A 13,613-nucleotide genomic window follows, 5' to 3' on the forward strand; every position below is an offset into this window, starting at 1 on the left:
GCAGATCTTGATGGCCAATTCCGATTTGTTGACTAAATCTGATTTTTTTGACGACCGGTTTACATAATTTTTTTAAAAGGAACTCATTTACACTAAACACTTGGTGAAAAATTCTAATTAGGCATACTGACCCGGAACGGAATGATGCGATATGGGCTTCGCGTTTTCCGCGACGCGCTATTTGCCTCAAACGCGTCTTCGCGCAAGTTGAAAATATTCAACTAGAGCGAAAAATTTGCATGACACGAAGTTAAATCCCGGGAGTAATCTAAAGCAGGACACGCGATGCCTCGCACATATTGCAAACATTAGGGACCCTTAACGTGAGTCCACAAGGGTGCACCGGAGTCGTATTTTGGGACTTTGGCTCTGTTCCAAATGGCACACTCTGGACGTATGGACTTCCTCACAGTACATTCACATGGGCGAAAGCGTTAACGCTTCCCATTCACTTTTAATGTGTGATCATGCGTTGCCGAACTGAATTGTGGATCCGTCGGCGCCGCGTCACTGCTGTTGCTCGCGGCAGAAGTTAAACATTTCTCAACTTTTCAAGCGGCAATGCGTGCGTCAGCCAATTAGATCACCTTATGCAAATAACCGAGGCAGAGCCAGCCTATTACGTTTATGGAAGACCGGAGCATGTGTAGCGGCCACTGTGATTGGCTGTTGGTCACGCTTCAGACAAGTCTTCCGTAAAGCGTTAACGCTTCTGTCGCGTGTTAATGTACTGTCAGAGTCCACACTTTGATGGCATCATGTAGTGCAGACTTTAGGGACCCTTGATGTGAGAGTCCATGAGGGTGCACCGGAGTCGTATTTTGGGACTTTAGCTCTGTCCCAAATGGCACACTCCAAACTTATGGACTTCCTCAGAGTCCACACTTTGATGACATCATGTAGTGCAGACCTTAGGGACCCTTGACGTGAGTACACGAGGGTGCACCGGAGTTGTATTTTGGGACTTTGGCTCTATCCCAAATGGCACACTCTGCACTTATGGAATTCCTAACAGTACATTCACATGGGGCGTAAGCGATGATGCTTCCCATTCACTTTTATTGGGTGATGTCATGCGTTGCCAAAGTGAATTGTGAATCCGTCGGCGCCATGTCACTGCCATTGCTTGTAGCAGAAGTTTAACATTTCTCACCTTTTCAAGCGACAATGCGTGCGTCAGCCAATCAGATCCCCTTATGCAAATAACCTAGGCAGAGCCAGCCAGTTACGTTTATGGAAGACCGGAGCATGTGTAGCGGCCACTGTGATTGGCTGTTGGTCACGCTTCAGACAAGCCTTCCATCAAGCGTTAACGCTTCTGTCGCGTGTGAATGTACCGTCAAGAGTCCACACTTTGATGGCATCATGTAGTGTAGACTGTAGGGACCCTTGATGTGAGAGTCCATGAGGGTGCACTGGAGTCTTATTTTGGGACTTTAGCTCTGTCCCAAATGGCACACTCCAGACTTATGGACTTCCTCAGAGTCCACACTTTGATGACATCATGTAGTGCAGACCTTAGGGACCCTTGATGTGAGAGTCCATGAGGGTGCACCGGAGTCATATTTTGGGACTTTAGCTCTGTCCCAAATGGCACACTCCAAACTTATGGACTTCCTCAGAGTCCACACTTTGATAGCATCATGTAGTGCAGACCTTAGGGACCCTTGACGTGAGTACACGAGGGTGCACCGGAGTTGTATTTTGGGACTTTGGCTCTGTCCCAAATGGCACACTCTGGACTTATGGACTTCCTCACAGTACATTCACACGGGGCGTAAGCGATGATGCTTCCCATTCACTTTTAATGGGTGATGTCTTGCGTTGCCGAAGTGAATTGTGGATCCGTCGGCTCCATGTCACTGCCATTGCTTTGAAGCAGAAGTTTCACATTTCTCACCTTTTCAAGCGACAATGTGTGCGTCAGCCAATCAGATCCCCTTATGCAAATAACCAAGGCAGAGCCAGCCAATTATGTTTATGTTAGACCGGAGCATGTGTAGCGGCCACTGTGATTTGCTGTTGGCCCTTAATGGTTCTGTCCCATGTGAATGTACCGTCAGAGTCTACACTTTGATGACATCATGCAGTGTAGACTTTAGGAACCCTTGATGTGAGTCCACGAGGGCGCACCGGAGTTGTATTTTGGGACTTTGGCTCTGTCCCAAGTGGCACACTCCAGACTTAGGACTTCCTCAGAGTCCACACTTTTATGACATCATGTAGTGCAGACCTTAGGGACCCTTGACGCGACTCCACGAGGGCGCACCAGAGTCGTATTTTGGGACAGACTTGAGCGTCACCCTGAAAATAAAAAGAGAAGTTGCCCATCAGTGTGAATTCCTCCCTTCCATCGTCTGATTGCTCTTTCACAAGGACTTCTGGGTTGGTAAAATGCGTGAAGCCTGCAGCAGTGCGGACTCTCCGAAGACCGCATCAAGGGTGCAAAGGGGGCGCCGATGAGCACACTTTGAAGCATAAAAACGACAGATGGGACACCCTACGGACTCGTAGACTAAGCGAGCACGTGCAATTTAAAGCCACAAAAAGACCAAAAGTCCACATGAAGTGCGCCATTTGGGACAGGCCCTAAGAAGAGTCAAATGATCGCGGGTGGTGTCCACCTGAGTTGACGTCATTTGCCGGCGTGCATTTTCAATGACGCACGATACGTCTTGAGATGGGAGTATCCGATCTGTCCACTTACATTGCGAATGCATGTATCCGATTCATATCTGATTTATTTCCACATATGAATGAGGCCTGAAACCGATTGGATACTATCAGAATCAATGCTATTTTTCGAGCTTACACATCCGTGGGTCATATCCGATCTGTGCCACTTGAGAGAAAAAAATCGGAATTGAGTCACTTCAAACAGAAAGTGTAAATGCGGTCTTATAAAATAAATTACAGATCTTAAAATTATAATAGCTGTAACACCAAAAATACAGCAATCCTCCAAAAATAAAACCACTGTCAGTGTGAACGAGATTTTATTCTGCAAAGCAAATATGGTAAGTCACCGAATGTTTATAAATGGTAGCAGGGGTTGGACAATACTGAGGAATTTTTAAAAGGAAGATGAAGTCTTCCAACATCCGATGTCAACTGTATGCTTGTCCACATTTTGCTTACTTTGTCCACAGCCTTGCTCTCTGCATGAGTCGAATCGATGAAATTCACTCCACGCTTGAGCTCCGACACCTTGATCGGCCTCTTATGTGTGGGTGAATTTCCGTTATACCCTACAAAAAGTATAACGCCTCAAGAGGGGTCCTATAAATATATGTATCGGTATTATGTCATATCATTTGTCATTTTATTGGTTGCTCTAGTTCCCTATTAAAGTCTTGTTTTGCTTTGTGAAACTTAAGAATCTGCTTGGCTTTTTCGATGTCATTATTTCAACAGCTAGCTCATTACGCTGCCTTCTGCTTTGGCTTATGGATCTTAAAGTCGTATGATCTTTAAAGCAAGTGGATAAACATTCATTTATTTTTTTCTTTTTTCCTTCCCAATGCAGCCCTCTTCCTCTGTAGAGACTCAGGATGTAAGAATACCTTAATTCGACCTTTTCTTACACAAACACACCCAGTCTTGTACCTTTGTAGAGGTCAGAGAGTAGCCGTGTGGGCCATCCTTGTAGGACGGAGGGTGGGATGGGGTCATCTTTTGTGCTTATGTTGAAGAAAGCAAAGAATTTAAATAGATACTTGGCCACGGAAGTTCATTTCGTAGGGAAACGGGTCTGACTTCCATTCACAGATTGTAGATTTGGCTTGAGTTTGAAACTAACTAGCATATCAATGGGGGACATTGGGTTTAAACCAGCCGGAGAGCATGAATAATTGTTCTGCGTATATATTTATTTTAGGATAGGAAAAGTGGTAGAACAGACAGCGACCCAAAAACGAAACCCTCTTTTAGGTCCATCAGTACCACCCTGGCCTCCAGCATCAAGAGACGTAGGTCCTCCAAAGACACGGTAAGGAGGTTAAGGAATGGCATCACTTTTTGCCCGGCCGGTCTTTCTGCCTCAATCTCCGTCTGTCTTTCTCTCGTCCTTCGCTTTTCTCTCTGTTTCTCCTTTCTTCTGTCTCAACTGGCGTGTCATGTCTGAAACCAAGAGAGCCGCATTTCTCTGGTTCCTCCATTTTTGGCATCTTGGCCATGGCCACGTGTTTGTCAGTCAGTCATCGAGTCACCATCCAGAATCCATCTGTCAGTTAGGACCTTAAAGAATAGCCAACTAAACAGGCTTTAGGACCCAACTAATTAAGGAACTTCGGTCGGGTGTGGGTTTTAATCTAAAAACAGTTTGTTTCAAGAGGAGGGGGCGCTGCACAATGCCTGATGTTTCTCAGCTGCTTCTCTCCCTATTGCAACCTCTGGATGTGGAGTGTTAGTGTGGATCGGCGTGTGTGCGTGCCTCATTTATTTTTATTTATTTTTTGTGGGATGTGTTGTGGTTATTTGTATCTGCTCGATGTGATTGATGTGAACGGTCTCCCAAAATTTTGCAGTGTTTCTTGTCCCGAAGGCATGCTTTAGTGTCGTGTGCCGTTTGATCAGAGCAACCGTTACCATGCGGACTAACGGCAGAACTTTTCTTTCAGGCCTTGGAATCATCGAAATGTTTTGTTACAGGTCTTCACAATAGTTTTACCTAAAACTTTTTCAATTCTGTCTACTCACCAACATTGCAAATGCAAATGACTTTATTTTTATCCTTTGAGGAGATCACAGGAGGAGATGCTGCAATATTAGATGGGTGTCCATGTGCGTTGACATGTTTCAAAACGGACAAAAAAGTTTCATAAAGTGTCAGAAAAAAAGTACATTTTCTGTCACTGGGGTGGTAGGCCTACTTTAAAGGTTCCTTTTTGTACCTTTATGGGTATAAAACACATTGAAATGTTGTACCTTTTGTGGTAAAAGGACCTATTGTGTACCTTTAAAGGTGCCAAAGAATGTAAAACTGTATTTATCTATTCATGAATATCAGCTTATGTCACTCACATCTTCCGCCATTTTGAGTACCTGAAGTGGTCGCAAAAGAACTAAAAGCTATGGCTTCAATATGTTGTGAGCATCACAATTTTTACAACACTAAGAAGGCTCGACACAACATGATTCTTTGCTCGAAGTATCACCTGTGTCTCTACACTTGAAACTGGAGCATTAAGAACATTGTTTGTGTACACAGAGTTTACTAAAAAGAAGGTTTTGAACAACTGACTTATTAAAAACTTATTCTCACCTGGAGTTGGGGTTAAAGTTGAGAAAACAATACATAAAATGAAATAAAAAAGAAAGTTGTGTAACAGACACGAAAAACTATTTATAGAAATGTGTGCGAGTGACACGAAAAAAGCTGAATTTCGTGCCATGGACAAAAATAAATGAATCAATTTTTTGTGACTATAACACGACTTTCCGTGACATCAGTCTGAACTTAAGGTCTGTTTACAAACACACAGAGCTACTAAAGGAGCTGCTCTGTGAAACAACCAATCAGAGCAGAGCTCAACATTATTATTCATGACCCTTTTAAATAAGCTAATAATAGACCATTTAGGGCTCTATCTTACACCCGGCGCAATGCAGCGCAATGCGCGACGCAAGTGTATTTTGGTAGTTTCCACCCTGCGCAATTATAATTTTCACTTTTAGCGCCATGTTGTTTAAATAGCAAATGCATTTGCGCCCCTTTTTGCGCCCATGGGCGTTCTGGTCTGAAAACGAGGTGTGTTCAGGCGCATTGTGGCGTGCTGCTATTTTGAGGCAACTAAAATATACTAATATGTTTTTTGTTATTTAAAGAGCGCATTAGTAATATGCGCCTATAAACGGGACGACCACGCGGGTTTTCTTATCAAATACATGAATGCGCAGCAGCACAAAAACGCTTTTAAATATAAAAGATTAATTTTAAATATGAAAGATTTAAGTAATGCTTAAAAAAAATGCTTAAATAAAACGCTGTCCAAGTGCTGAAACGTGCGGAGAGCCGTTTGTAAATTCTTTATCTCCTGTTTGTTACAAATTAAGTATTTTTAGAGTACAAACCTTTTCTTACATACTTGTAAATAATTTTTTATGATATTGGATAGCCATATACATTTAAAGCAATTAAAAGCCTGCTTTTTTACTTCCATGACTAAAAGAAAACGGGTTTTAAAGGTTTTAATAAAAAAGTACAATTTCGATACAAGTTAAAAAAACCGTTATCTAAATAGGGATTAAACACAGGGCCAGCGCAACTGGCTTTTAAAGGGGATGAGAGCTGAGACTCTCATTGGTTTATTGCTAGTTACAAAATACTCCCATTACTCATTAAAAAAATAGGACCTACCCGTTTCGACCATGCGCTCGGCGTACAAACCATTTTTCCCGTTGTTAAATTAGCAAAAGTGGATTCGGACACGCCCATTTAGACGTTGCGCTGTGCGCTTTAGACAATGCGCTTAGATTGTTAAAATAGGACCCTTAATTTTAAAGGCAAATCTTTGGTTGTAAATGGACAACTCTGGATCATTTTTGCACTTCATAAAGCCACATACTTTCCATGTAGATATCAGAGAACAATTGAACAAATTATTTCAATGCATTTTGGCACCTTTAAGTACCAATTTTGTACCAGTTCAATGTTAGGCATACAAAACATTTACCTGTATAAAAGTACACAATTGGTCCTTAAGGTACAATAATATACCCCAAAAAGTACAACATTATATTATGTTTTGTACTCGTAAAGGAACAAAACAGAAGGGTGCCACCTCAGTGACAGAAAAGTTTTGTACTTTTCTTAAGAAATAAATGGTACAAGAGCTGTCACTAGGAGGGTACCATTTTTAAAGGTCTTAATATGTACCATTTAGGTACAGATCTGAGTTACAAATATGTACCTTTGATGTACTAATATGCCGCCTCAAGGTGCAAAGGTGTGCTTTTTGAAAGGGTTCCATCTCAGTGATAGCTTTTGTGCCTTTTGTTCTGTAAGTGTCCGAATATTGCAATTCGGATGTCATATTGCAAGTCTTCTAAATCATCCATGAGATGGGCTGGTACCAATGTACTTTGATGCCATGGACATTGGACACGGACAAAGCAATTTGAACAAATATGTTTCACCAGATATAGCGTTTAAAAACTTGTAAGCTGTGTGTTTCCAATTTTATTTTAAGCAATAATAATGATGACTGTGCTACTATGTTAAATTGTTTTCAGATAAGATGATGAAATAATGAACAATCTAAACAGATTAACTCAATGAAGTCGTAATTGTCATAGCTATCGATTTTCGATCAATAAACAGTAACATGCCACTTTTTTTAAATAGGCTCTTTAACAAAATCTTTATGTTTGTTTGTTTGTTTGTTTGTAATGCGTGTGTAGCAGAGTATACACTCTCAGAATAAAGGTACAAAAATTGGACGGTACCTTTTTTAAAAGGTCCTAATATGTACAGATATTTACCTTTGAGGTACCAATATGCACCTTTTAGGTACAAAAGTGTACTTTTTGAAAAGGTACCACTCCAGTGACAACGTTTGTACCTTCTTTTCCCTTTATTTCTGAGAGTGTACAGTACAACAACTATCTACTGTCTGTTACATTCTTAAAAACAAAGGTGCTTATAGTATTTTTCTTCATATGTGAACCATTTTTTGGTTCCTTTTAGGCAACTTAGCTTTCTTAGCTTTTTATAGTCTGTAAAAAAAATTTATTATAAAGAACCGTCTGGAGCAACATAAAGGTTCTGTGGATGTTCATTATGGAACCATGCAGGCCGACGAGGAACCTTTAAGTAACCTTTATTTTTAAGAGTGTTCATTCACACATTTATGTCCTGTAAGTATTTCAAATGATGGGAAATACAGGTTGAAGGTAAAGACAGACAGCAATCCAAGTGAATGAGCAAATCAATGTGACCATCCACGGTGTTTAATCATCCTTTAATTTTGATATCAGTGTTGCCCCTTTCTATATAAATGGATGTGGATATATAACTGTTGGTGTCCCCCACATAATGTACATGCTACACAGCCTCTCTCTTCCTCTGCAAGCATGCAATGTATCTGTCGTAGAAGTAGACACTGTGTTTCGGTTGCCTTTGTAGAAGTAGTTGCATTTTTGTAGTGATGATGATGATGATGATACACACACTTTGTTGTCTCCTCTGTTGATCCACTGTCTCTCACCAGGAGGCACTGTGGGCTTGATTTGGAAGTGCCAACAGCAAGAACCTAAAAACTCTCAAATCCTCTCTGAGGCATACTAAGGGCTTTCTTGATGCAGGGCTAAGAAAAAAAGTGTCATAACTTTTGCAGAATATCTCTATTTTGCAAAATTATGATATCATAATTTTCTCTTATGCCTTTGCTTTTACAGCTTATTGGCAATGCCATAGCAATAAAATAGTAAGCTATAAAAGAGGACACATGCAAGTAAAATATTAGTTTACTTCATATTTATGTACATAACAGTGTTACATTTAATTAGAAATTGTGAATTTGTATAGAGATGCATGTGTCCTTATGGGTGATTCTCACGAAATCCGTGTCCATCATTAGAATAAAAAAAAAAACTTGAAGCCAATTTTTTTTTGCACATATAAGATTAAGTTCTGAACTTACTATAACCATTATTTTAGAGGATTAAAAACAAATTTCCTATAAAATTATTTACATTTTTTAGATTATCATTATCAAAAATTATTATTACCGCAACATGATATTACATTAAATATGTGCATTTACAAACTCATGTTTCGGTAATGAGAACTTAAAAGTTGTCTAAAAGTTAAATATGACAATAGTAGAGAGAAAAAATAAGAACCATCTTGAGTCCTTCCAACTATTTTTTTTTTTTTTTTTTGGAAAATGTTAGTTCATTGAGGGCTTAAACAATGACTGAAAATTGTTGCGGAGGATGAGAAAATTGGTCTTAGACACATTTATATTCCTTATTATTGTCTCTACATTTACCAATGATCACCAAATCCCACATGTTTCTTTACTGTAAATGTTTATAGTATAACATGCACTGAAGCTTTTTATTTTTTTGATTTTTGAATTATAAATATTTCCATGTCAAAGAACCCAAATCCAGTCATGGACACGTTGCGGTAATGAAAATGTTCCCCTTAAATGTGGAAAAAATAACAAAATTGGTTTGTATGATGTCATTTGAAATCATGTGCAAAATAGTACATGATGAGATGTTTGTAACTGTATGCTTCTTATTTTGATACTCTTACTTTGCATTTACTTTTTTATCAAAATGTTTCACGACGCCTCATAAGTCTATTTTCGCGAGAATCACCCTTATGTGTTGCGCAACAATTATATTATTCCTCTGTACAAAGCAATCCAAAACTCTGTTCGCCTCAGCTTTTCCATCAATATACCCATTTCTGCTTATATATTAGCCTATGTAAACGATAAATTGATTGCACATTCAGGTTGAACTTTATTAAAACAAACTAAATGTGATTTTGTCATTTTGTTCTTAACCAAAAATAGCTCTCTGTGCCTCAAACTCACACTATTTTGCCACAGCAAGGAACAAACGAAAAAAAAATCGAATCTTTGAAATCAAACTGTATTGGTTTATTATGTCCTTGCGGTTGCAACATTGCAAGCTTTACTGAGAGACATTTTATAGCTTACAAAAAATGAATACGAACTTGTTGTGGTGATTGCCGTTCTGACTGGGCATCTGCATGTGTTTGGGTATTTGACAACCCGGCACTGCAGATGAGCATGTTAGAAAACATCTCTTTTTTAACACATTCAAGCTAAGGATGAGGAAACAGTAATTTCAACCAAATGAGATTTTGATGTAATACACTGTAAAAATGTAGGTCAACAAAGAGACGAGCCCAGCCGTTAACCCCCTAAAATGTAAACAATAGGTTTAAAACAACCTAGCATAAGTTAAATTACAACTCAATGGGTTGGGTTCGTTGCTTTTTGACCCAATGCTTGGTTGAAAATAACCCAGCAATTTTGCAATTTTTAGAGTGTAGATATCCATATACTGTACAGTGGCTCCAAGTATTTGGACACATTTGGGCCCCACTTAAAAAAATGTATGAATGCAATTGTGTTAAAGGGACACTCCACTTTTTTTTTTGAAAAATTGCTCATTTTCCAGCTCCCCTAGAGTTAAACATTTGATTCTTACAATTTTGGAATCCATTCAGCTGATCTCAGAGTCTGGCGCTAGCACTTTTAGCATAGCTTAGCACAATCCATTGAATCTGATTAGACAGTTAGCATCGCACCCAAAAATAACCAAAGAGTTTCGATTATTTTCTGGCAGTGCGTAATATCACTACGCCTACTGCAGCCATTTTACAGCAGCAAAGTCTTTGATTATTACGCCAGAATGAGAGTATAGTTCCTAGCCATATATGCTTAGAAAATCATAACTTTTAATTCTTAGTACACAATATAACTACAGAAGAGTCAAGTTTTAAATAGGAAAAATATCAAAACTCTTTGGTTATTTTTTAGCAGGATGCTAATGGTCTAATCAGATTCAATGGATTGTGCTAAGCTATGCTAAAAGTGCTAGCACCAGACCCGGAGATCAACTGAATAGATTCCAAAACAGTAAGAATCAAATGTTTAACTCTAGGGGAGCTGGAAAATGTGAATCAAAAAAGTGGAATGTCCCTTTAAGATAACAATATATTTAATTTATTTAAATATTTAGCATATATCACAAAAACAAGTTCAATGTTTTAAAACACGTTTAACGTGATGAAGAGGTTAGTCTGCTTCTGTTTGATATTTTATTATCTAATTTAATGACATTCATACACTCAACAGTGACGCCTGGAGTCTCCAAAACTCTTTTGGTGTCATTGTCAGTTTGGATGGGACAACATGGATGTAATTGTGTGACCTGACACCATCTCACAGTTGGAAAGACTGTTTCCTCTTTTTAAATATTATTCGGAATACCTTTAAAAGCAGCAAGTTAGCTATGGTATAAAATGATTATACATTTTTTGAAGGACATAACAGACTATTACTTCAATTTTCTTCAATATGGCAAAATTTGGCTTTAGTATTTTGTTGACATCCTAATTTGGATTTACTTGCTTTATGCTGCCTTTAGGGGTATAACGAAAAACTTCTGGTCTTCGGGGGGTTAAATATTAAGAGCTGCACTCTCATTCTCTGCCTTGTGTGTTTTCTCTCTCTTTCTCTCTCGCTCGCTCTCTCTCTCTACAGCAATACCCACCAACAGACATTACGGGCCAACTCAACTTGTCTGACCCGTCTGTCAGCACGGTGGTGTGAGAGAGGGAGAGTTTAAAAAAGATAAAGACCTGTTCATTCTTTAAAGAGGAGCAAGATGGAACCAAACGGGAGAATTGTCGTCCGGCTCCTTTAGGTTTGCACAATGAATTCATCGCGGATGAGAACTGAGCCACATCACTTTTTTGAGGAACCAACAACTATTGCAAAACCTGTCAGGAGCGAACGGGCAAAGGACGGCATGCCACTGCGGGACACTTGGGTGCTGCAAACACACATACTCATACTTATAGGTTAATGCTAAACTTTATCTGAATTGTTATAATCCTCTAAAGTATAAAGTTGTATATATCTTTATATTGTAGTGTTTATTCTTATCTTATGTTAAGTGGCTGAAGTATTACAGCATAATTTCATTTATGGAGCAAAGAACAAAATATCTGTCTTCTTAATTCTAAAGGCTCTTATTTAACAAAACAAACTAACTGTAATAATAAGATTAAGTATATTGATTGTTTACATTGTTTAGGTTATGTAATGTACTTTAAACACACTTCAAATTCAAATATTCATCAAGTTAATCTGTACAGTATTTTATGAGCCATGACCCAAAAATCATTTTCTTCTCCCATAAAACATGCAGTAACTTTTCTAGCCAATGAACACTTTGCATGTAATGTGCATGCAAATTTGCCCTCTATTCCTGTGGAGAACAAATCTCCAGTCTAAAGTATTCCCCGTCCACCATCACAGTGGTGAAATATAATACTATTTATGCTGTATGTACTTCCAAACTCTCCTTCGAACAACACTAAATGTGATGTACAAAGAGTTCTTCCTCTGTAAATGTACCGAGCCGCTGTTCTCAGCTTCAGTCAGCAGGGTGCATCAAGGGGCGAGTTTTTCCATCCAACAAGCACTTGGCTTCTCGTGCAAAACATCTCTCTGTGGTCACCCACGTGACCTTAGAGACCTTTTACATGAGGTAACCCCAAGTGTGCTGTTTTGTTGTTGAATCTGGTGCTGCAGTTTTGTATACACCTATCGGTTGGATGTGAAAACTGGCCGTTTCCCGAGTTCTGGAGTTGAGAAATATAAACAAAGCTGCTCGGATAAAGACTGCTTACTGTAAATCTTTACTCAATGCTATTTATATACAGTATGACTGTGTCAACTCCCCTCTAGGAGTGAGTTCATACCTTGCACTTTAATGTGAATTGTGTCAAAAGCTTTATGCTGTTTGCTGATTGTAATATTTATACTGTGGAAAATTCACATTTGCAAATGCGTAAACTGATCAAATTGTCTGTGTAAATTGGACAAAACACTTTTTTTTTAAAAGATTTTAAAACTAAACTGATATTTAAACTGATTTCCCCCAGAAATATCTCTGTATTTCTGTTGAGTACTTTTACATAGACTTTTAAGTTTTAGCTATTTTAAACTGACACGTGTACATAATGTAAAGTGTTTTCTCAATGCTTGGTTCAATTAATGTGGTTTGTATTTAAAAGGCACAATGTCTTATGACTTTAAGGGCATGTGTATGTGTATTACTGTATGCTGCTTGAATTACTAGATTGCTGTATGATTTTGAGAAACTGTTGATTAAAGGGAGTGTTTGTATGAGAAACTGTCACACTGTAAATGACACATTGTCACACTCACATGAAGAAATACACATACATGAAGCATTAGGCGATTGCATTTGGAAAAGAACATACTAGATTTATGTGTGCCAATAAAACCGTGCCATTTCAACTGCAGAACAAAAGTTGTCTTCTCAATTTTTATCATTGAAATTATTTACATTAAATTGACATAGACATAACAAAGACAGACAGATAGATAGACGGACAGGGATGGATGGATTTATGGATTAATAGATGGACAGATATTCATAGACAGATGGACATAAATAGATAGATAAATAGACAGACAGACTGTAGATAGCTAACAGATAGATGGATGGTTGCATATATGGACGGATATTCATAGACAGATGGACACGGATGGATGGATGGATATATGGACAGATATTCATAGACAGATGGACATAGATTAAAAAAATGCACACGAATGGATGAATGGATTGATGAATGAATATTCATAGACAGACCAACAGATGGATGGATATAAGGACAGATATTCATAGACAGATAGACATAGATAAAAAAATGCACACGAATGGATGGATGGATTGATATATGGACAGATGGATGGACATATGGACAGATATTCATAGACAGATGGACATAGACAGACAGGCAGACAGATAGATAGATAGACAGACACATATATAGATAGATAGACACGGATAGATAGACAGACAGA

At 38.7% G+C, this 13,613-nt stretch overlaps 1 protein-coding gene across 9 annotated transcripts in view; it reads left to right on the forward strand.

The window, feature by feature from the left end:
- Positions 1-12,978, forward strand: part of grin1a (glutamate receptor, ionotropic, N-methyl D-aspartate 1a) — a 41,687-nt gene extending 28,709 nt beyond the window's left edge. For 4 of the 9 annotated variants that reach the window (XM_065244019.1, XM_065244015.1, XM_065244017.2 and 1 more), the window contains 3 exons: positions 3,527-3,553; positions 3,878-3,988; positions 11,253-12,978. In XM_065244019.1, coding sequence (XP_065100091.1) covers positions 3,527-3,553; positions 3,878-3,988; positions 11,253-11,321 — 207 coding nt within the window. In that variant the 3' untranslated portion in view covers positions 11,322-12,978. Of the gene's footprint in view, positions 1-3,414; positions 3,476-3,526; positions 3,554-3,877; positions 3,989-11,252 lie in introns of all 9 variants that reach the window. The other 5 variants (XM_065244018.1, XM_065244020.1, XM_065244021.1 and 2 more) reach the window with 3 other exon arrangements.
- The last annotated feature ends 635 nt before the right edge of the window (positions 12,979-13,613 follow it).

This window comes from Paramisgurnus dabryanus, chromosome 18, assembly GCF_030506205.2.
Source record: "Paramisgurnus dabryanus chromosome 18, PD_genome_1.1, whole genome shotgun sequence".
In the NCBI taxonomy this organism is placed as follows: Eukaryota; Metazoa; Chordata; class Actinopteri; order Cypriniformes; family Cobitidae; genus Paramisgurnus; species Paramisgurnus dabryanus.